We start from the raw sequence: 26,031 nt of genomic DNA, 5'->3' as shown, positions 1-26,031 counted from the left end.
TGGAAAGAATAAACAAGCTAATGAGAAGGGAAGGTCTTAGGTAAGTGAAAGAAAGTAAGATAGATACAAATACCACGGGAAGCATAACTGTCTGAAAATGAAATATTTTGTTTCCGTTTGCAGATTAAAATGAAGACTTCATATGGTGGTGGTGTTTTCTCATATACTTTGTGTCTTAGGTTTTGGCAGATGAGCTTGCCTGTGATATTGAGGAAGTAGCGGACTTTGAATTGAATGTTTGTGACACTCAACCTAGCTGCTTAGGGGGAGCACGGAATGAATTTGTTTATTCTGGAAGACTGGATAATCTTGCTTCAAGTTTTTGTGCATTAAGAGCTCTTTTGGATACATGTAGTCACTCAGCAGATCTATCAAATGCATCCTGCATAAGGATGGTGGCCTTATTTGATAATGAAGAGGTACTGAATTCTACATTAAGTGGTAATATTTGGGACTATTTGTGGATTTTATGCTATCTGATTGTTTTTAACAGATGGAAGGTATTGATTAGTTGTGTTAATTGTATTCTTAGCTCTATGATTGTCCTTTTCTTTTCTTGTGCTGTTTGACTGATTGATCTCATTATCTTTATTTGTGATCTTGAATTAAGACTTGAGAACCTCCATTTATACACAAAAAGACCAATTATGAGACATAGAAGTGGACTTGCATTCTTTAGGTTGTCCAATCTCTGAAATTCCCACATTGGTACTGTTGCCTCAAGATCTAGCAGATCTTGTAGAGGGGTGCTCTACAAAGGAAGCACTAGACTATATTAGGTTATTAAAGCGCTTTGATCTTCTTGCAATAGGGACGAGGCGATATTAGGTTATTAAGTAACTGATTGAAACTATCTTGTCAACTTACTGAGGCTTTCAAGCCTCTGAAATCTTCTTAGATTACTTCAGTACGAGGTTCTGGGTTTCAACCCTTTTCTTAAGTCTTCAATCAGGTTTACGATGAGTTTCAGTACAAGAGGAAATTCGATTTGCCTGTAATGAGATAGAGACATATTGTTTCGGATCTCTTCAACAGACTTCAATCTTCTGAGATTTGATTAGGGCTTCGACCCTATACATTGACCTAAAGAATGTATCTTTGATCTTTCTTCTCTGAGATACTCAACCTTCTTGAATTTGTACTGCTGTCAACTTAAGATTAGGACACATAAATCTAGCTTTCTTTTTCAGAACTTAGACAAGTTGACTACTTCAAGCCTGCTCTCATATCCTAGCTCTGATACGATTTTGATTTTTCAAGGTATCCTCTATATTGATTATTACTTCTTATGATTTACTTAAGTTTATCTTTTATTGCATTTATTATTCAACATCTTATATTTATTATTCATCATAAAGTAATTACATAGAGGATATCAACAGTAAAACAAAAATGCCAGTAGGATCATGAGGGGACATCCACGCAAGGAGATATAAAAACAGATGATCCAAATTGCAGTTTAGGAGGGAGAACGAATGCATATATACATTTAGTCCTTTTAAGGGGGTCAAATAGGTGCCTCTTTGGGGCTGAGCTGACTTGACAAGGAGGAGGGCCGACTTAGTCTTCTTGTGGAGTCACAAAATGAAATTCCAAAATTCAAATTGTTCTTTCATGAAGGTCATGAGGAACATGCCATCTAATTTTTCTTTTGACAAATACATAAGGAATATAATTTCTTTTGAGCATGTAGAACATGGTTTACAAGTACATCAATAAAATACTAACTAGGAAGATCGACCATAGCTACAAAATTCAACACTGCAACATTGAGGCCATAGTATCACATGTGCTCTCAAAGCTGGGCTAGACATCCTCTTTATGTTGTTGTTAGGTCCCTATAATACTAGTGCATCTCCCTTATTTTTATTGTTAGTGTATCCTCCTATTGTTATTGTTGTGCCCATGTATCCCCCATGTGGCTATTTTTGTGCCCCGTAGAAGCTCACTATTGTTATTGTTGTGCCCTTACATTATTATTGTTATGTGGACTCTGATTATATTGTGATCCCTTAGACTCCTATATATACCAAGGAGGTCTTCTCATTTGAATCATCCAAGAATTGTTCATTTATGTAATGTAAAGGAGGTTTCCCTCTCGAAAAGGATAATTTTTAAGTCGTTGATCTATATTTTCTTCTGTTTTGTGCGCTGGTTGCATACATTTGGTATCAGAGCTTTGGATTTTAGGGTTTCACTTCTTCAAATAGGGCATCTTAGCATTTTCGCTATAACTTTTTTTCTACAAGGCTTCAGAAGCTGAAATTGCAACCAAGTGGAGTCGAGATATTGGTGAACTTCGTGTACGAATTTCAAATCTTGGTTCGCTATATTTTTGGAGATATGATCCGAGGAAGTTAGGGTTTTTGCAGGCTCCAGAATTCATTCTCAAACATGTGACCTTGGGAAAATTGTTGTAACTTTTTCTCCAAGCATCGAATTTGAATTTCGTAAAAAGTGGCTGAAAGTGCACAAACTGTAGTTTTTCGTGTATCATTTTTAGGGTCAAAGGTTGAAACAGTGACACATGGCACTCCGTACAAGTTTACTCTACTGAACGAGTCGATAATCAAGTCATCATGGGAGATTGGGCATAAATTTTTCTTGAAAAATCCAATTTTGATATGACTTGTGGCATTGGAAAGAAGACTCAGAGGGCTACCACGCGAAGGAATTTCAGACTTCGAGGAGCCGAAATTACAAAGATACAACAGTTTCAATATTGAGCTCCTAAAAAACAAGAAAAATATATCATTGTTTGATTACAAAATGCCTTGAAGCAAAAAAATGGACACATCTAGTAAGCAACCAAAAAGCTCTACTATGATGCATGAAGAAGATGAAGAAATACAACATGATATATCTAAATTACAAGAACAAGTGTAACAAATTTCGCTCTTGGAAATAGTAACCAAAAATGAATTGGAAGCGATGCATATTAAGATGGATGGTTTAGAAGTAAAAATAAAAAGGGACACATGGCACTCCGTACAAGTTTACTCTATTGAACGAGTCGATAATCAAGTCATCGTGGGAGATTGGGCATAAATTTTTCTTGAAAAATCCAATTTTGATATGACTTGTGGCATTGGAAAGAAGACTCAGAGGGCTACCACACGAAGGAATTTCAGACTTCAAGGAGCCGAAATTACAAAGATACAACAGTTTCAATATTGAGCTCCTAAAAAACAAGAAAAATATATCGTTGTTTGATTACAAAATGCCTCGAAGCAAAAAAATGGACACATCTAGTAAGCAACCAAAAAGCTCTACTATGATGCATGAAGAAGATGAAGAAATACAACATGATATATCTAAATTACAAGAACAAGTGTAACAAATTTCGCTCTTGGAAATAGTAACCAAAAATGAATTGGAAGCAATGCATATTAAGATGGATGGTTTAGAAGTAAAAATAAAAAGGGACATGAATGGTTTGAAGGATGGTTTAAAAGTAGACGTGGAAGCGATGCATATTAAGATGGATGGTTTAGAAGTAAAAATAAAAAGGGACACATGGCACTCCGTACAAGTTTACTCTATTGAACGAGTCGATAATCAAGTCATCGTGGGAGATTGGGCATAAATTTTTCTTGAAAAATCCAATTTTGATGACTTGTGGCATTGGGAAGAAGACTCAGAGGGCTACCACACGAAGGAATTTCATACTTCGAGGAGCCGAAATTACAAAGATACAACAGTTTCAATATTGAGCTCCTAAAAAACAAGAAAAATATATCATTGTTTGATTACAAAATGCCTCGAAGCAAAAAAATGGACACATCTAGTAAGCAACCAAAAAGCTCTACTATGATGCATGAAGAAGATGAAGAAATACAACATGATATATCTAAATTACAAGAACAAGTGTAACAAATTTCGCTCTTGGAAATAGTAACCAAAAATGAATTGGAAGCGATGCATATTAAGATGGATGGTTTAGAAGTAAAAATAAAAAGGGACATGAATGGTTTGAAGGATGGTTTAAAAGTAGACGTGGAAGCAATGATGAATGTAAAGATGAAAGGGTTGAATGAAGGTTTGGCAAAGTTGGTAGAAGAAAGGCTTCCCAATGGTGACAAGGTAATCCATGAAAATCATGACGAGGAAAAAAGGAATATGAATTATGATTTTAGAGACTCCAATGTTGGGTTTAAGAAGCACCACATTCCAAAGATCAATATGAGGAAGTTTGATGGCAAGGATCCAATAACATGGATACTACAGATGGAGCAATATTTTGATCTCCATGATGTACAACACACACAAAAGGTACGCATTGCATCCTTATATTTAGAACTTAATCAGTTTGTATGGTATCGATGACTTTGTTCTCGTAAACCACTTGTCACTTGGTCAATTTTTACAGAGGAAATGATAACACATTATGAGGATACAAAGAGCAACACCTTCTTTAGCCAATTGATAAATCTCAAACAAAAGGGTTCAATGGCGGAGCACATTGAGGACTTCCAAAAATTGAATATCAGGGTAACTGATATTCTAGAGGAGCATAGGATTGATGTCTTCATAGGGACTTTAAAGGATAACATCCAACATGAGGTTCGTCTTTGGAAACCTGATTCATTGGAAAAGGCATTCAAGGTGGCAAGAAAAGTTGAAAGAAAAATTATGGCAACAAGGAAGTCTACCACGCACAACTCTAAAGATGGAAGTGTTGCTACTCCTAGCCTTCCACAACCTACAAGGTTGAAACGACAATAATTGGAGGAAAAAGGAGAAAAAGGGCTTTGTGACAGTTGTGATAGCAAGTACAGTAAAGGTCATAAGTGTGTTGAGAAGAAATTATTCTACATAGATTGTGAAGAGGAAGAAGAAAATGAACAAAAAATATCAAAAGATGAGGATATACACTAGGAACCAACCCCATAGAAAGAAGAAATGAATCCAACCATATCTTGTAATGCACTTGCAAAAATTATCACTCCTCAAACTGTTATGAAACCAACTCACAAAAAGATAGAAAAGAGAGATAAACGCCTTAGAATTCAGCCTCTTCGTGGGGGCAACCTCTTTTACATTACAAAAATGAAAAATTCTTTGATGATACAAATGACAAGACCTCCTTTCTATATATAGGAGTCTAAGGGGTCATAATATAATCAAAGCCGACATAGCAATAATAATGTAAGGGCATAATAATAATAATAGTGGGCTTCTATGGGGCACAATAATAACAATATGGGGACTATATGGGCCAACAATATAATAAGGGGGTTGCATTAATAACAATAAGGGGTTACACTAGTAGTATAGGGACCTAACACAAAATCTCAAGATAGAAGGATAATAGTACCCATAATTTTATTCATTGTAAGATAGCCAAGGAATTGAATTGCTTCCTATATCCAGCACCAAAGTCTCAAGTGATGGCTGCAAATGGAGGAACTATAAATTGCTCTGGAAAGTGCCATAATATCAAGCTAACCATGGGGGAATATGATTTGAATAGTCCAATGCTTTATATTTCAATGGGTGGTGCTGATGTTGTACTAGGAGTCCAATGGTTACAATCTTTGGGGACGATAGCTTTTAATTTTCAAGAACTTTTCTTGAATTTTTTGGAAAGGAAAGGAAGTTGAATTAAGGGGTATCATAGGGAAACTAGGAAAGGTAATTAGCTCTAATGGCATGACAAAGCTTCTAAAGAAAGAACAACAAGGTGTAATTGCACAATTATGCTCACTAGAGGTTCAAACATCAAAAATCATTTATTTCTCCAAATCTCCATAAAGTCTTGGATAATCATTCCAAGGTATTTGAGGCTCTCAAAGGCCTCGCCCCTATTCTTGATCATGATCATGTTATTCAATTGATTCCAGGAAGTGTTCCTCCAAACATCAAACCTTACAGATATCCCTATGCCTAAAAGAATGAAATTGAACATATGGTTGCAAAAATGCTAGATGTCGGTATAATTCAACCTAGTCAAAGTTCTTTCTTTGCTCCAGTAGTATTGGTGCACAAGGAGGATGGATCATTCATATGTGTTCGGATTATAGGGACATCAATAACCTCAATATTAAATATAAATTTCCCATTCTTTTCATTGATGAATTGTTGGATGAATTACATGGAGCAATTTACTTCACCAAGCTGGATCTTCGTTCATGATACCATCAAATTAGAATGAAGGACGAAGACATTCTGAAAACAACATTCATAACTCATGAGGGTCATTATGAATTTTTGGTCATGCATTTTGGCCTTACTAATGCACCTTCCACATTTCAAGGTTTGATGAATTCCATTTTCAAATCCTTAGAAAATTTGTGTTAGTATTTTTTGATGATATACTAATCTACAACAAGTCTTGGAAGGGTCATGTTCAACATGTTGACAAGGTGTTCAAACTATTGGAGGAGAAACAATTATATGCAAAAACTTCCAAATGTTTCTTCGGAGTACAGGAGGTGGAATATTTGGGTCATATTGAATTTCATGAGGGTGTTAAGGTAGACCCTGTTGACAACTGGAGTGGCACCAGATGATTATATGAAGACTCCATGCCCAAGGATGATCTAGAGGACACTTGTACCATCAGATATCGTCAGTCAACAGAGTTTTTTAACTCTATTTCTATCTTCTCATCATCTTTCTTGTACCTAGATTCCACACCCTACAGGGAATTGTAATAAGTGATACTAGTAATTATGAGTTTTGAGTTTGTAACAGGCCTAGGATGCTGGGACTCAATCAGCAAATGAGTACACCTTGGAGTATTTTTTTATCTGGTTAATTATCCCTTCTTTTTCAGAGGCAGATAATTTTTTAGGTTTTTTCACTCACGTTTTACCCCAAAGTCGGGGTGACGGTTTGAAGGTTGAGCCCCTGACACATCTTAGTGTCTAGAGTTGATGTATATTACCATACTAGATCACACAAAAAATTTCGTGGAATTTGGTTAGGTCTAAGTAGTCATTTTTTAATTTTTTAGATTTCCCGCAGGTCAAAAATTGCAAATAAAATTGTATTTAAATTGTAATAAGTGTAGTCTAGAGAAGTTGTATGGGGTATGAATAATCAAAATTACACCTCTCACCCTCAACTTTCTACTATGACACACTTTGAGGGGTTAATAATGTGTTTTGGACCCTCAAAACCCATTTTTCCTAAGTTTAGTGGGAAATCTGACAATTAATTAAGCCAAAAATTAAATAAATGGAGAAAAATAAATATCCACATATGCTAAATGTTGTGGAAATGAGGTGGAAAATTATGGGGGAGTTAAAGTGAAGTCTCAAGGTGATGTGGACTCCTAAAATCAAGGAAAGGACATGTGCTCAAATAAAATCGAATTTCTGGCATTAAATGAAAAAGCTGTTTGGAAATTCGAATTTGTGAAGTTAATGCACATTTGGGAGGATTTGGGAGAATATTTGGTGGAGATTTTTGTGGGAAATTGTCCCCACATGGGTTACCACCCATATACACTTGTCATTCCACCATAAAATCTGAATTTGGCACATAAAGGAAGAAGAAAATGATGTCCACTTGCCAGAGTTCGATTTTTACACTTGGCATTGGAGCTCCATTCAACAAATTCGATTTTCTCTTTGGGATTGTCACCTCATGCCACTTGTTTAATCACTTCTACATTGGGATTGGCTGTAATGCCATTTGTCATTGTCATTCTTCATTGGGATTTGCTCCCAACTCTCTATATAATAGAGCCATGGGCTCTCACATTGCATAATATTGTTACTATCTATTGTGCTTGAGGAAGCGCTGTTGCCTTGTACACTTTCAGAAATATCAATAAAGACTTTGGGGTTTCATTCATGAGGTGTTCCTCTTTTTTGAGTGTGATGAATTGTTGAGCATTGGTATAATTCCTTTTACTCATGCTTTGATCTAATTTGCTTCCATATGCTCTTGTAGATTTGTTAATGTAGAGCTATCTTGCATTGACATTTGATTTAGAAGTATGCTCTAGGTATAGAATTCTCTAGTTGGTTTTAAATAAATCTCTAGAGTTTCTTATCATTGTTTATTGCTAAATCTATATGGAAGTAATTCTTGATTGAAGTTTTGTAGAGAGAACATCTTGTTGGGATTACAAAATCAAGCGTGAGGGGAAGTCTTTGGAGAGACCAACCCACTCTTGATGCATTCTTAAAGGAGCTCTCATTTGTTTTTTGAACCTTCATAGTCTTATCTTACAAAGTGGTTCTGCAGAGATTTCGGCACATAGCTTGTGCACAAGCCGAGAACTTCTAAATTTAAATTTCTTTAAAAAAAACATTGTATTTCATTTCTTTCATTTGCTATCTAAGAGCTTGAAGATGGCTAAGCAAAGATGAGAGTTTACTCTCACTCTTTAGCCTAGCTTTTTGTAAATTATAATTGTACATACACATTTTATCTTGTTGATTTTTCCATTAATACTTAACTTATTTTGCAGCCATTGTTTGGATTGTTTGCTAACTCTTGTGTGGCAGATTTTGAAGAGCAACTTCCTGTAACATCTAACAAGTGTTTGTAGGACCTTTGGCAAGTGCTGGGGTTTCGATTTCCAAGGATGTCGTGAGCCCTTTTGAGGGTTATTTTGGCCAAGACGAGTTCACTAGAGGGCTGCCCATTTTCCTCTTTAAGCTGTGGGCATTTGGAGGAAACTCACACCTTGTTTCCCTTGCATAAGTTTTGTGAGATCTTGTCACTACTTTCTCAAGAAATGAGGTCTAGTGTCCAAGTTTCAAGCAATTATTGTGAGGACTCTCCTTGAAGTATAGCTGAGAACTTTGAAGGGCCCTCTTCTCATTGTAATATTAATAAAAGATCTAACTTGCTTGTGGGAGCTTGGGATTTCTCCCATGGTATCCTATCTCCCCATTTAGAGGGAGGCTTCTCTCGCGTGGATTGACATTTGCATGGTTTAAGCTTTCATACTTCATTCACTTACATGCATGCTTTAATTTGGAATTAACACGACCTCACTATCACATTTCATTAAGTTAAAGTTTGTTACAATTTCGTTTGAGCTTTGCATTTTCTTTCTCATTGTTGCTTGGAGCTACAAGCTTACACTTTAGTTGGGGCAATTCATCCTTTACATGCAAGCATTTTATATTCTTCACAAACTTTGATTCGTTTCCTTGGTAAATTGTTTCATGAGCACTTGAATACATGCTTCAATTTTATGCTACATCGTTATCTTGAATATTGGAGCAATTTATTGTTATTTTCTATTTGAAACAAATATTACTTTCAAGCAAATTACTTGTATCATTTTTAATTCATTGATGAAACACATGCAACACTTGTAAGCTAATTTTATTCCTCCAATTGAAGTTATAATTGCAACTTATGTTGAACACTATTTCATTTTCAAGCATTTCAAATCAATCTCTTTGAAGCATTTGCATGTATCATTATCATTTCATCTAGGAATTTTAGTGTAGGAAGGCCCCAAGCCTCATTAAAATTTTACCTCCAACATAAGTTGGTTGAAATAGACATCTTAGGGATCCTCTACTCCTCTATTGACTCCTCACTGTGAAATCCATATCATTGAGCGAGGGTGAGGTCTGAGGATTGAAGAGTTAAATTGTAATCTTGTTGTAGAGCTAATTAATAAAATTAGCCAAGAGCACTTTCCATTACATTTATTTTACTTGTCTCTTGATGGTTTGAGTTTTCATATGCAAAGTCTATTCCAAAAGCAAGTATTATAATCATTTCAAACAAGTGTTTTCTTTTCATGTTTCAAGTGTAATTGCATATTGATGTCTTGGTTTAGCACTTCCTTTCTTTTACATTTTCTAGTTAATTACTAATTTTTGGTTTTGGCAAGATTTGTTTCACATGTTTTGATTTATAAAGTTGGTTTAGCACTTCCTTTCTTTTACATTTCCAAGTTAATTACTAATTTTTGGGTTTTGGCAAGATATGTTTCACATGTTTTGATTTAGAAAGTTGATTATCTCAAAAGCATTTTGTATCTTACATATGTTGTGCTAACAATTCTTATTTACATTTCAGGGTTACTTTGTTTTCTCTTTTGAGAGCATTGCATTTTACTTTGAGCAAATATATCTTTAAATTGTTGAGCAAATTCCTTATAAGGCACTGGTTTTATGGTTTTTAATCATATTAATGATTGGCATTGTTATTTCAAGTTGCTCACTTCATATTTGCCCATAAATCCTTAAAAGTAATCCATTTTCACTATAACACTCTCCTAGAAACTCACATCTTTTAACTTAACTTTTCATTAGGGACCACCCCCCTTAGCTAACCTAGGAGATAGCTCAAACGGAGAGAGTCGGGATTAGTGTGACAACCCTTCTCTGAGTTCCTTGCTACCAACCACACCTTGTGGGGTTGAAGGCTTTTCTCACTGACTTGTAGGTAGGTGTAGGCGGCAGGGTCAACAAACCCTAACAAAATTAAAGCCATTAAGGAATGGAAAATTTCCACAACCATAAAGCATCTTCGAGGATTTCTCGGTCTCGGGTTGACAGGGTATTATCGCAAGTTTGTTAAGAATTATGGGAGAATAACAACACCTCTAACAACATTACTGAAGAAAGATGCATTTTCTTGGACTCCAGAAACAACTAAGGCCTTTTAACATCTTAAAGAGGCAATATGCTAAGCACCGATCTTAGCTACGCTAGACTTCACAAAAACCTTTATTGTGGAATGTGATGCCTTGGGAAATGGAATCGGTGTTGTTTTAATGCAAAAAGGAAGACCCATTGCTTTTTAAAGTTGTCCAATCAAGGGAAAGTATTTACACAAAGCTATTTATGAGAAGTAAATTTTGGCATTACTACATGCACCAAAGCAATGACGACCTTACCTAATGGGAAGACACTTCAAGGTAAAAATAGATCATGTTGTTCTTAAATACTTTTTGGATCAAAGATTATCTTCAGAAGAGCAGCAAAAATGGGTCACAAAGATGTTGGGTTATGACTTTGAAATCATCTACAAAAAAAGGAAGCAAAATGTTGTTGCAGATGCACTCTCAAGAAAGGATGAGGATATGGAAGCATTGTTGTGTGCCATTTCTATTATCCAACCCGATTGGATAATCGAAGCAAGGTATGAATGGAAGAATGACCAAGAGGTGTGGACACTCATTCAAAAGTTGTAGTAAGATCCTAGTACATCTGATACATTTAGCTGAAAAACGATTCATTATGGTACAAAGATCGCTTATATCATTGTAAGAATTCCCAACTTAAGCAAAAGATTCTTTTGGAATTGCATACCTCCCTCCCCCTTAGAAGTGCACTCGGGATTTTAAAAACTTACCACAAGGTCAAGAAGGAATTTTTTTGGGATGGCCTTAAATCTGATATTCAGAAGTTTGTGGCATAATGTTTGCTTTGCCAACAAAATAAAGTTTAGACAATTAAGACCATGGGTCTATTACAACCTTTAGCGATTCCAAGTCAGCGTTGGGGGGAAGTCTCAATGGGTTTTATAACAGGTTTACCCAATGCTGAAGGAAAGAGTGTCATCATGGTGGTAGTTGATATACTTACCAAGTATGCACACTTTTGTGCATTATCTCATCCTTTTAAAACCAATACAATTGCTACTGTGTTTATGGAAACAATTCAAAAACTACATGGAAACCCAAAGATTATTGTAAGTGACAGAGATCCCATTTTCACTGAAATTTTTTGGACGAAATTATTTTTGTCCTGGTACTCAATTAGCTCATAGCTCATTATATCATCCTCAATCTGACGGGCAAACTGAGACAATGAGCAAATTTTTGGAAGGATATCTTCGTCACTTTGTATCAGATAAACAAACACAATGGGTCAAGTGGTTACCTCTAGCTGAATGGTGGTATAACACTTCCTTCCATACTGTAGCAAAAATGACCCGTTTATGGCACTTTATGGATATCATCCACCATCCATAACATCATCTTTAAGAGAAAATTCTAAGATTCAAGCAGTGGAAGATCACATCGAGCATCAACAAGAAGTTCTCAAAGTCTTAAAGGATAACCTCACTTTGGCGCAGAATCAAATGAAACAATAGGAAAATCAACATCGCAGTGAAAGAAGTTTTGATGTAGGTGATTGAGTATTTATACAGATGCAACCATACAAACAAATGTCCCTCAACCAAGCTAAGAAGGATAATAAATTATCACCTAAGTACTATGGTCCTTACAAGGTGTTGCAGAAGATTGGTACTATGGCATACAAATTGGAGTTGCCTGCATCTTCTCGAGTACATCCAATTTTCGATGTTTCATGCTTGAAGAGGGTCATCGGTGACAAGATCCCAGTTCAAATAGTGTTTCCAGAATTTGACGAAGAAGGAAAAATCGTATTTGAGCTTGAAGTAGTCACAGAAACATGAACTCGACAACTACGAAATCGATTAATTTCAGAGTATCTCATTAAGTGGAAGAACTTACTCGCTGAAGATTCCACATGGGAGGATGAGAATTTTATACAAAAGCATATAGAATACTCAAGCATTGAGGACAACACTTTTTTGAAGGAGAGGGGCATGTTAGGTCCCTATAATACTAGTGGACCCCCCTTATTTTTATTGTTAGTGTAGCCCTCTATTGTTATTGTTGTGCCCATGTATCCCTCATGTGGTTATTGTTGTGCCCCGTAGAAGCCCACTATTGTTATTGTTGTGGCCTTACATTATTATTGTTATGTAGGCTCTGATTATATTGTGACTCCTTGGACTCCTATATATACCAAGGAGGTCTTATCATTTGAATCATCCATTGTTCATTTATGTAATGTAAAAGAGGTTTCCCCCTCGAAGAGGATAATTCTTAATTCGTGTTCTATCTTTTGTTCTGTTTTGTGAGTTGGTTGCATAACAATTGTTGAAGAGGCGTCAAGCCAGCCCTTAAGGGATATCTGTTGCATGTGTGGTGAACACTTGAAACATACCCTCGAGATCGAGTGACATCAACATCATTAGGGATAAAAACCATTAAAGTATCATAGTGGACCAAACTTAATGTTAGTAGCAAAAACATACTTCATACAAACCTTGCCTTCAAATGCCTTTCTCACTCAATATTTGTAATCAAATTACCACACTAATGTTAGGGATGATTATGCAATTAGCCCTATTAGGTGCTTCTAGCCCGGAAGGAGAGGGAAATTTCAGAGGTAGGTTCATCAATCGATAGATGAATATGATAAGTGTGGTCATGGAATGGGAAAGACTTAAAGGAAGATGGTTATAGCCATGGTACTAGTTGAAGGAGGTCCAACATCTTTGAGTATAACAATGAGAAGAGGGAACAATCGTGGAGGCATGAGTTTCCCCTTTCATTGGCATGATTTTCCCACCCCTTTGGTGTGCCTTTTACTTCAATAATTTGTCTTTATTCTTGCATAACTTAGGTGACCCAACTTGCCTTATGCTTTTCCAATACCCCTTAAAGATGTAGCAATTTATTGCTCATGGGAGTTGGGACATTCGTAAGTTCTTGTATTTAGATAGAGCATGAAATGCTTTAGGAACTGGGTGATGGCTAGTGAGGGAGGTAGAGCTCGTGCTAGGATTTTTCCTATGGGCTTGTTACGTTCCAACCATCTTTTGCATTTTTTGATTTCTTTCATTTGTGGCTTCATAAGCTTTTATCTTTCTTTTAGCTGCATCAATCTGGTGGGGCAAATTTGCAGGTCCTAACTCAAAGATGGGTATATAAGGTGCCAATCTTAGTGACCAATGAAAATCAACCCAAAGAGTGGAAGTGAGTATAAGGGAGAAACAAAAGATGATAAATATGGATTACTTGGGCACGCTATGTCAATTAGTGCCTCTCCTAATAGTGGAAGAAAAGGGCCTAAGTGGAGGTTATATTGGACTAGGGGAAAAGGATAATCTCCCAAGTGAAGTATCGCAACAAGGGTACAATCAAGAGTGTTCAATCATCCAGCTTGGTGAATGATCCATATTAGTATGCCCCAAACATTAAATGAAATAAAATGATTACATAAATGGTTAGTGTATCTTTTGATAGATGACCCACCATCCTTCATCAAGTATGCTAGATTGAGAGAGCACTGATTGAAGCCTAGGGCTATTGGTTGGCTTGCTAGCCAATGTGGAGAAGAATTTTCTCCTAGGGGTTACCCACTTTTAGTGGGTAATAATGCCTATTTGAAAGTTACATGGATGGAGTGGAAGGAATACTTGACTCCATAATATATAGGTCTACTTTTACTTTTACCTTTATTTTTGGGATGATATCATCCACATTGTATAGTATATCAAGATGCAACTAGCATGTGGGATTAAGGGTCCTTCTACCCAACTTTGAGTTTGTTAGAGACATATTGCAATATTTCAAGGTGGCACAACACCTGTAGACTTTGCATTTAGAAACCCAAGTCCAAGGATCATTTCATTTTCAAATGTCTTCTTTATTAGAAGGTCCATGGTTGGCACCATTGTTTGTTCAAAAATTCAGATGTCTCCTTGATTACTTTGTTACACTCCAAGGACTAAAAGTGTCTTACATTTTTGTATTTGAGTTGCTACAACTTCCATAGAAAATCCTCAATGATAGGTACTTGAATATTGCCAACCTCAAAACTCATTGCTTGCTATTTTTAGCCTCTTGATGGTTCATGCAACAAGCGTACTTGCTAATATGTTACCATGATAAGATTGATAAAAAATTCTAGTGTTTAGAGTCCTCATATAGTGACAAAACTTAGAGTAATTGTGCTTAAAAATGTAAAATACACAAATGTATTGAAAGCAATATTTTTTATTAATAAGTTGATAGTACAAGTATGTATCAATGTTACAATGAGGGCCCGCTTATATACCTAGGCAGGTGCCCCTTCATGAATGATCATGTCCTTAGAGACATGCCCCTTCATTAACTAATCATTAATTAACTATAATTTTGATTATTATTAATTTCATTTTTATATAAATTATATTCGTAACATTGCGCTCTCTTCAAAAAGCTTTATTCTCAAAGCTTGATTGTTGACAATTTCTTCACTCGCCCACGTCATTTTGGCATGTGTAAGTGATATCATTGAACTTTAGTATTTACCCATTTTCTTCTTGATTTTTTATTTTTTTAATATAATATTCTTATTTTTTTTAATTTATTTATTTTATATATGTATATATATAAGTTAAGTAACACTTTTTTTAAAGAAATAACTTATAAAATTTATTATAAAGTGACTTTATAATTTAATAAAGTGACTTTATAATGACTTCAATGACTTTATAATCCACTTCAATAATTTATTAAGTTGTTTTATTTATTTATTTGCTTTGCCTAAGGGTCATGACTATCTAGATTTGTAAGGTTTACGACCATTCACCTGTGGTTTGAGACATCAACATCAATTCCAAATGTGTTTGTGTTAATCTGTAGCTTTTGGTAATTCAAATTGTTTTGATTTTGTGAACATGGAAGGCTCGAGTTTGAGTAGTGCCAACACTGCGAGTACAAAGCTGAAGGTCAACAAGTTATGGTCGGGAGTTATTGAGGTAGGATTGGAAGAGTGGACAGTAACCATTTTGAGAGCAGAGCTTGCAAAGAGGAGTTTGTAGTGTTCACTAGAGAGTTTAAAGGTGATCATTTCTGGGATAGTTCTGAAAGATGAATTAGCGGATAAAAAGTTGATAGATGATCGACCTCCATGTCTACCGAAACATTTCCCATGTAAATCTTCTGTGCAATAACGTCAACATGGAACTGAGAAGGGTTTATGTCATCCGGAATTATGCCGATGTAAATCATCTGTGAAAGATGTTGATGATAAATTGGAAAACACTTTGTTATGGCTTTATTCCACTGGTGGTTTAATATGTACTCATAACTGGCTGTTTTCTCCATGGTATTTAACACAACCCGGGAACCACTTCGCCCAAGACAACGTTGTCGCTAAGTTTGGTTATTAAATCTGACTTTGATGAACTGTGTGCAATGTTGTTGTATCGTTCTTTCTCTTGAATTAGTTGTTCTTGTGTTACAACCACCATTCCTGCTCCCACCCCTTCGGTATTCTTCCTTGAACAACATATTAAGACAATGTTCTCTTTATTTTGACCATGGGGACCAACTTCTTTCAAAGTCATTGATATTGTATTTGCAACTTTAATGTGAGACTCAAATGTGGATTCGTAAGGAGGTTTCCGCTGGGCTCCTATTAAGTTGTCATTCTTTACATGTGAAGGAGAAATACTATTGCCAGAAATAATGAAACCTTCAACATGTTGGTCAACACTTTCATTTGCGTGAAGCCCTTTGTAACCATTTTTGTCTGTGTTTTCTACCCCATCTTGAGACTTTATTAAACGTTTCGATATAGATGGATCTGGTCCCCTCTTTTGAGTGGAAGAGTTACTACTAGAAACGATTTTTGGTTCTTTGTACGCTTAATGATACTGAAGGATTCACCTCTTGTAGCAGGTGTCTCATTCTGGATTTTGTATCCATCTCCTTTGCATCTAGAGTCAAACTTTGAGTTATTATCATGTCTCACAAATTTGCTTGAATCAAGAGATATTGACGATGCCAACCCATTTGAATGACGAACACTCTGAGAAAGCTTTGAATTATATGAATTAAGTGGAACATGCTTACAAGCAAGAGATGTTGATATTCCAATATTTAAAACCCCGTTTTTGTTTGCATCTTTACCTACCAAGAAATGAATATTACCTGTAACATTGCCATTTCCATCATTATCAGGGTTTCCCAAATTGCTTCCACGCTAGTAAGCTCAGGGGAAACTAAAAGTTTTGTCCAGTCATCATTTATGTCACCATGAAGAGATCCTAGTTCAACATGTTCAACATCATTTTCATGGTTAGAACATTCTTTAATGTTAGTTCCTTTCATGTCAATGTCAACTTCCATTGTAGGTGTTGAATTTGGTGTTTTAAAATCCTTTAATGATTTTGTAAATGGTCTTTTTATTTGTTGTAATGATTATTGAATTTCTCTTAACAACTCAATTTTAGATTTATGAGATTCGCTTAATTCCATGATTTCAGGACCTAAACTTAATGGCATATTTTGCAGCGGATAACGTCCAAAGGATCAAATGGACCTGATACCACTGTAGCGACAAAACTTAGAGTAATTGTGCTTAAAAATGTAAAATACACAAATGTATTGAAAGTGATAGTTTTTATTGATAAGTTGATAGTACAAGTTTGTATGAATGTTACAATGTGGGCCCACTTATATACCTAGGCAGGTGCCCCTTCATGAATGGTCATGTCCTTAGAGACATGCCTCTTCATTAACTAATCACTATTTAACTATAATTATGATTATTATTTATTCACTTATATTTATTTTATTTTTATATAAATTATATTCGTAACACCTCGACTAATTGCAAACAAGAATCTCATCATCATCCTTTTTGAAAGACTTGGATGCTAGGTGAGCTTTTTCAATTGTTATTCTTCTAGGGATCTTGCCTTGACACCCTCCTTTTGATGCTTACCCCTTTTTACCCATTTAGGTTATATTGTGCTTCGTCGTATTTCTTGTAAAACTTGATTTATTGTATATTTATACACTTTTGGTACTACTATTTAATGTAAAGGCGTTAGGCATTCCCAATGTGCACTCTTGGGCATTGTGCTTTGGTAGTTTCATTGATCATTGTTGGGCACTAATGGAATTCCGAATAATACTAAAATCAAATTAAAATAATACTTCATTTCTCATTGAAGATCAATATCTTCACCTTGGTCCACTTGTGTGTAAGAACTATGTCTCCATAAGCTAAAGTGTGCCTCTTCTCCATATTTCTCTATTGTATACTCCCATGCTCTCTGGCATAGACACATACAAATAAATTTGAATATATGGTGATCATTAAAGTTGCAAGGACGAACTTGAAGCTTATATTTTCTTGTGGCATTTTGAAATTCTTAAAAGTTAGATTATTTGGTCCATTTCAAAAACTTTTAAACATATTTATTCTTTGATAAAGGACAAAGTTGTGCTACCATTTGAAAAATGTGTTGATCATGAAATTTTTAAAGTCAATATTTTTGTGAACTATTTATAGACACATTTGTTTGGGGAGTTGTTATGGCAAGTAGGTTGTAAGCATATAGTAAATGTTGTCCTCTTTCATGTTTTGGTTTATGCATTTGATTTTAGAGAAGAAAGAAGTAAAATGAATATAAGTAATAGGGCCATGCAATTGGTTATTCAAACATGGCTATAAAAAATTCATTTGTTAGTTCTCTGAGGGTTCAACATGATCTAGCTCACTATTCACACTCAATGGATATTCTCATATCTATTTTTTTTCTTTTTGCCTGTTTTTGTTATTGTGAGCATCATAAATTGCTATACTTAAATTTCTATTTCTTTTCAAAGTGTAGTCTAATTCCAATTTTTTGCACAGGTAGGGTCAAATTCAGCACAAGGAGCGGGTGCACCTACCATGTTTCAAGCGATGAAAAGGATTACAAAATGCTTGACTCATAGATTTCCAGAGGAGGGTGTATTTGAACGTGCAATCCAAAAGTCTTTTCTTGGTATGCAACATTGTAACATGGGACATTCTATTATATTATTGATCTTTCTTATGAAAACCAAGGTTGTGACCTTATGGAAGCAAGCATGCTAGGATTCTTGGGAAGATTAAACTTGAAAGAAAAAATCATGCCATATTATACAGATAAGTCCAATCTATAGTGGATATTGTGGACAATGTTATCATGATTGGCCTAGTGGGCCCCAAAAATTGGAACCAGACAAAAATTGATAAAAAATCAGAAACAAAAATAGATTTATGAAAAAATAGGTAAAATATCAATTTTTTTGATAAGATAAATATATATTCATGTACATCCCCATGTGAATCCAAACTATTAGACACAAATATGTAAATTTTTTTCATGTATGTAGCAAGGGCGCATGGAATTAAAATAGCACAAAGTGTAAACCATATCTAAAGTTATGAATTGAAACAGATAAAAAAAGATGCTCTAAATGACCTTTGGAATTCCAAAATAGGCATAGTATTAACTTTTAACTAATAACTAGTAGACTCTACTTCAAAATTCTAATAATTTGAGGATTCCTCATTCTCTTGGATTTGTTTGCTTGACTGCATCAAGGTAAGCTTTAATCTCGACTCTTAGTCCATCAAAGGCTTTCTTGGAAGGTTTTGTTTTCCCTCCTACATGTGCTATGTTTTGTTTCAACCTATGGACATCTCCCCCACAAATATACTTTTGACAGTGGTCGCATATTATTTCATCCCCAACCAATTAGCAGTGCTCCCATGTTATATCCTTCTTCTCTTTTGGAGCCATGGAAGTTGATTCACCACCAACAATGATTTGTAAATTGTTGTGGATATTCCACTGGATAGTTCGTAACAATAGATCTAGTAAAACATATTTGAAAATCCAAAATCTACCCTATGAGGGTTAAACATTCCTTAGATTTTTGGATTTGTTGATTACTGTGTTATGCTTATGCATGCAATAGATAAATATGGAAAATAGAGAACAACAAAATAAAACTCACAAACCACAATTAATACAAGATATGATCTGGGAAACCCTTATATGAGAAAACACAATTGGAAGGTGAGGTTTCTTTGCTCTCTCTTTCTCGAATGGAAATTGATGCAAGTACAAAGGAGTGAGGCTTGTGGCCCTTGGGCTGCTAGGGAACACAAATCCTTTTTGTTTGCTCTCTCTATCCACTCTCCATGACTTTGCTTAATTATGGAACAGAATGTTGAAAAGTGTAACTAGGTTCAGTCTTCATAATGACATATGTAATTGATGAAAAGAAGAAAAATAAAATTATTATTGTAATGCTTGTCTCATGGGTTTCATGAGCAAGAGATTTTATTTTTAGTAATGGCTCCCATTGTGAGCCTTTAGGATTTGTCATCTAGTCATTAAAGTCAAATTGAGTCAATGTCATGTATGAAGGACCCTTCTTGGGCATGTTACATTTTGTATGAGTCATTAAATAAAGTATGAAAGCCCTCCAAGACAAGCACAAGACCTCTCCTACAAGTCGACTTCAAGAAGGATAATAATATCTTCACCAAAGGACACGTCGACTCACCTACATGTCATGTTGGCTAATTAGCATGGGCAACAACTATAAATAGGGCAGCTCGACCTTATTTCAGAGACACAATTTCTGTGATGAATTTTGGTCAAGGTCTGAAATAGAAAGTGGTGTGAAGGTCAGCGAAAGGGAGTCTCCTATCCAGTGTGAAGAAAGAAGGAAGAGCAAAGTTTTCTTGGTTTGTTTTGGGCTAACATATACTCCACACGTGTAAGGATTTGTTGTCACCTATCGCAGACAGGACCGAGGTATTTCAATTATCATAAGAAGGCAAACTGGGAAAAGAACAAGTGTATCCTCAAGCCGAATTGAGGAAGGATAGTCTCCTAGTCAAGCAAAGAAGGAAGATACCTCCAAACAACTCACACGTGAGAATTGCAAGGGTATAAGATAAGTCGAGGTTGCAGATCTGTGGATGAAACCGAAATTGCAGTAGTGCAAATAGTTTGACTTGTGTTGACCATAGGAGAAGGAAAGAGCAACAAGTTTGTTTCAAGAAGGATTTCATCAAGGAAGGTTTGTGACTTGGTCTTGGAGTGGCAAAAAGGTCTAGGGTCTTGGTCTTGGTATTCGTCAATTGGAATCTCTATAAGAAGAAGAATTTGTTCGGGTTTCCTCTCAAGAAGGAGAGGTTTTGGCCCTGGCTGATAGCCTATATTCTGTCTCTTGTCTCTTTATGGTTTATGCATTGGTAGTTGTTTGATGAAGAATAACACTATAATAATAGAAGTGAAACAAGATCCTAATCTAAGAAGTAAAAAACACTCACAAGTAGTTATCAATAGAAGAGAAATCACCTAATCTCGATGCCCTAGATTTCTCAACATGGTATTAGAGCAAAGGTAACAAAATCAAGAAAGTGCATCTTATCAAGGGACACTCAAGGATCAAATCTCGAGAAAGGCATCAAAGCGAAGATCATCTTAAAGTCAAGATCCAAAGGAAGCTAAATCAAAAGGCGTTGTCATCAAGACTCTAAGGCGACTCTCTCTCATTGAAGCAATGTCCTTACCATTGAAGACATCACCAAGAAGTCATCATTGATCTTCATCAACTAAGACATCACCATCAAAAGATCCAAAAAGATCTCACTCTCTGTGGGATCAAGGATCATTCTTAAAGAAAACTACCTTTATCAAGGTTTTCTATCCTCTATATCATCATCAACATCAAGGAAGCAATAAGAAGGAGTATCCTTTCAAGTAAGTATATTTATGTCCACCTCTGAATCTGTCAAAATTTCTTTTTGCAAGGAAAGCAATGAATTGGTTGAGGCTTCAAACTATCTTGCATGGAAGAAAAGGACAGACCTGAATCTCATTGAAAATGAGGTTATGGAACATGTCAAAGGATCTATCACTAAACCAAGAAAGGAAGATGCTTAAGCTCTTGCAAAGTATATGAAAGGGGAAGTTAGGGCTCAAAGGATTCTCATAGAATCCATCAAGGATCCCCTCATCCCATATGTATCCAAACTCGAAACTTCAAAAGAAATATATGACAAACTGGTAGAGTTGTATTCTGTAAGCACTGCTAGAGAATTCATCTCATTAAGGCAAGAACTCTACAAGTTGAAGATGTCAAGGGAAGATGGAATAACCTCATACTTTATGAGGATATCTAAAATCTGGGATCAACTACAAGATCTGGGAGAAGTCATGTCTGATAGAGAAATGACTACAATTGTATTAAATGCACTACCAAAGGAGTGGGGTAACTTTACTTCAAGTATTTATGGGAAGAAAGAAGCTACTCCATTCCAGGATCTATGGTCACTGTGCAAGATTGAAGAATCTAGACTAAAGGCCAAATCTGATGTGGGAGCAGGTGAGCAAAGTCAAGCTTATGCTACAATGACAAGAAGAAAGGGAAAATTTGGAAAGTCTGGTTCTCTGAAAAAAGAAAAGGGACATGTCTAAGATTCAATGCTATGGGTGTCAAGAATATGGGCACTACAAAAGAGATTGTCCTAAGATCAAGAAGGATAATAACAAAAGAGGAAGAGAAGAAGCCCATATCACCAAAGAAATGGAGGAATCTAAAAAGAAGAAATCCAAGAATGAGGAAGTAAGAGATCTCTATTATGATTGAGATAGTCTTCCTCACCTAAGTTCTTTTCAAGTTCCTAAGTCTTTTGTTGTAAGATATAGCTATCACAAAGAAAATTAATGGGATGCATCAAGGCATCATAGAAGCATTGAAAGCAAGAGCTCGAGACATCATCATAGAGAAGCATGAAAGATGGTTGGAATCTATGGCAGTCAACAATGAAGGATATAGCTCTTGGGAACCTCATTGGAAACATAAGTGGCACTTATGGAAAAGAAGAAGGTCATCTAGTACAAGGTTCATCATACATCTGTCAAAAGGAAACATTTGCTGAAGGGGATACTTTAGATCCTCAAGATTCTCTGATGGAATATTCATTGAAAGGTTCACTGATCAAGAGGGGAGCAAGTGTTTCATCAAGAATTCTAAACTTGTGGAATTCATGGGATGATGGTATGATGACGTAAAAGTGAAGCAAATCAAGGGATTGAAGCTCTTTCAATCAAGGACGTTGTTGTAGGAAGTTTGGATGACCCAAAGGAAAAATGAGGTATGTATGCTTACATTTGATATTGTAGGATTCATGTCATATGGTTGCAGATATCATGGACCAGCGCTCTATCTTAAGAGTATGATCAAAAGAAAGGACCTCCTCCCTCAAAGGGATGCAGGAATGCACGAGTCACACATTCACTAGATGAAATCAACATAATATGTCCTCATATGAAGTATGAGGTGGTTGACTACAATTGAGGAACTCTAATTGGAAGCTCTTGGGAATGAAATGTGTGAAGAAAGGGAGGACGAGATCATGGGATATGCAACCATGGAAGAAGGAAATCAACATCCAAAGACCAAGAAGATTTAACTACGATATCTCCATGAAAGATATGAAGACTCTGATGGAGTCCGAAAAAGAAAGAGACCATTAACAATATATATCTTTGGGAGATGTGTCGATATGTATGCAGGATGCTGATGCAAACTAGAAGATGTCATGATGAAAGACCATCACAATGGTAATGTTGATTTTAATGTTCATTCCTTTATTTTTGAACAAATATCTGGATGGGTTATGCAGGGTTACCGAAGGAAGATTTGTTGATGTATTCCACCACCGATGCACATGTAGTAGGATTGAAGATCCTTAAGAAAACATGGCATGAAGGAAGGCTAGATACGGACTGATGGATCACTTTCCGATGATGACATGGATGACTCATGGATGAAAGTGATGGATGGTCAATGCCCTATGAAGAAGTCCCAAACATGAAAAATCCTAGATAACAAAAAGAAGTTCATGACATCGTGAGGAGGAGTTCTTCAAGCAGCTAGTTGTCCCATCACCTCCACTTGAGGCGCTGCTGTAGGTCCCTAATTAAGAGGGAGCCTGGAAACAAGTTTCTTACTTGGAAGAAACTTGGAAGCAAAATTCCTAAGCTAAGAGGGAGCTTAGGTACATTTCTTCTGTAGAAATGAGTACATTCCTTTATTGGAATAGATATGTCCTCCCTAGTTAAGAGGGAGAGATAAACACATCATTCTTGTCTTCACTTGGGAAGACAGAATGGAGGATTGGGTAAACATCTGGCATCTGATGCTCTTTGAGGATGTGTTAGGGCATCCAAGATAAGAGTAGTCATAGAGGACCGATATTCTTTGAGGACTGGGAATCCAAGATAAGAATAGTCTTGTTGGAACACACCCTGAGAACCCGGGCTTGGTATGTTCCGAGAGAGACAATGATGAGGGTGTCTATAGTATATACATCATTGGTCTCGCCAACATTGTGCTAAGATCTCGTGGAGAGATAGAGCTATTAGTCAAGGCCTTGCTATGTGACAATGTTGGTTGATATGATGCTATACAGATGGGTTACCAATCCGACTCTTCTTATGAGAAATTCTTCAGATTGAGAATGACCAAGTACCATTATGAATACCTCCCTAGTTAAGGGGGAGTATTGAAAAGTGTAAATAGGTTCGGTCTTCATAATGACATGTAATTGTGATTTTATGTAATTGATGAAAAGAAGAAAAATAAAATTGTTATTGTAATGCTTGTCTCATGGGTTTCATGTGCAAGGGATTTTATTTTTAGTAATGGTTCCCATTGTGAGCCTTTAGGATTCGTCATCTAGTCATAAAAGTCAAATTGAGTCAATGTCATGTATGAAGGAGTCAAGGACCCTTCTTGGGCACGTTACATTTTGTATGAGTCATTAAATAAAGTATGAAAGCAAGACAAGCACAAGACCTCTCCTACAAGTCGACTTCAAGAAGGATAATAATATCTTCACCAAAGGACACATTGGCTCACCTACATGTCATGTCGGTAATTAGCATGGGCAATAACTATAAATAGGGCAACTTGGCCTTATTTTAGAGACACAATTTTCATGATGAATTTCGGTCAAGGTTTTAAATAGAAAGTGATGCAAAGGTCAGCGAAAGGGAGTCTCCTCGCTAGTGTGAAGAAAGAAGGAAGAGCGAAGTTTTCTTGGGTGTGTTTTGGGCTAAAATACACTCCACATGTGTAAGGATCTGCTATCACCTATTGCAGACAGGACTGAGGTATTTCAGTTATCATAAGAAGGCAGATTTGGGAAAAGAATAAGTGTATCCTCAAGCCGAATTGAGGAAGGATAGTCTCCTAGTCAAGCAAAGAAGGAAGATACCTCCAAAAAGCTCACACATGAGAATTGCAAGGGTATAAGATACGATGAGGTTGTAGATTTGTGGATGAAACCAAAATTGCAGTAGTGCATATAGTTTGAATTGCGTTGACTATAGGAGAAGGATAGAGCAACAAGTTTGTTTCAAGAAGGATTTCATCAAGGAAGGTTTGTGACTTGGTCTTGGATGGTCTTAGCACCTGGAAAGCCCTTGACTTTGGAGGAGAGATGGACATCATTAGTAGTTGGAGACCCCTTTGTGGTGCCCCAACTGGATTTTGGGACCACATAGAGCTATTGATGAGGATTTGAGGGCCAACCTTCGAATGATGATTTTAAGATGCTAGTACATCACACTTGACACCTCGTAGCATCAACGCTTGACATTTGGATCTCATTTTATGGATGACGTCATCCCTAGAGGCCTCATGGATCACACATGTGGGATTTTCTTAGCATTTATGTTGAAAGATGGTGGGTTGGTTTGTAACCCAAGGTTTTTATTGTGTTTTAACTTGTCGTTAGGGTCTTTAGGCTAATATTTGACTTCATCTTGCTCATATAAAGAGAGGAGAGGATCATTCATCCTAATCATTATCACTTGTAACCTATGAAACCGGATTCGTCCCCCAGGCCCTACGTGTCCCGAATCCGGTGAATCAGAGACGATTCGGGCAGATTTGTGTTCGAAAATTGGGACATGTTGTGTTCGATTGGGACACATCGAATCTGGATCGTGTCCCGATCAAGACACTTCGAATCCAGAACGTGTCCCGATCAGGACACTTTGAATTTGGAAATCAAGAACCTGCGCAGTGTTATAAAGGCGTATTTCCCCATTCTATTTGCACATTCACTTGTTTGGTTTGTTGTGGGTTTGTGGGTGTTTGGGAGCAAGGAGCAAAGGGTGTGGGAGCATTTTCAAGGAGATTCAAGCAACAAGTAAGTGCTAGAGCCTGTCAGATTTGATGATGGTGATACTATAGAGGGGTCATCCTCCACACCAGCAGATGCAGAGATGACTTTGGATACAGAGGAGGAGGATGCAGCAGAGGAGAGCAGTGGTGACCATGATGATGAGGACAGTGATGCTGATTTTGATGATGACTATGAGGATTGATGACTCATGAGTCATGAGCTACCTACTGCCTTGAGGCTTGTATACTTGTAGACTTGTAGTTGTAGTTGTTTTGTATTTGCTATTTCTATTTGCCATTGGCATTGCACT

General features: G+C 36.3%; 1 protein-coding gene across 4 annotated transcripts in view; it reads left to right on the top strand.

Annotated features, from left to right (window-relative positions):
* The window catches only part of LOC149219992 (putative aspartyl aminopeptidase), a 371,039-nt gene that overhangs the window by 205,004 nt on the left and 140,004 nt on the right, over positions 1–26,031 (top strand). For all 4 annotated transcript variants that reach the window (XM_089384594.1, XM_089384597.1, XM_089384596.1 and 1 more), the window contains exons 6-7: positions 180–419; positions 18,387–18,519. In XM_089384594.1, coding sequence (XP_089240720.1) covers positions 180–419; positions 18,387–18,519 — 373 coding nt within the window. The remainder of the gene's footprint in view (positions 1–179; positions 420–18,386; positions 18,520–26,031) is intronic.

This window comes from Pinus tabuliformis, chromosome Q (assembly GCF_031772625.1).
Source record: "Pinus tabuliformis cultivar Carrire ecotype Pingquan chromosome Q, CPIR1, whole genome shotgun sequence".
Lineage (NCBI taxonomy): Eukaryota > Viridiplantae > Streptophyta > Pinopsida > Pinales > Pinaceae > Pinus > Pinus tabuliformis.
The sequence above is the reverse complement of the archived record's forward strand: the minus strand, read 5'-3'. Positions and strand labels throughout refer to the sequence as shown.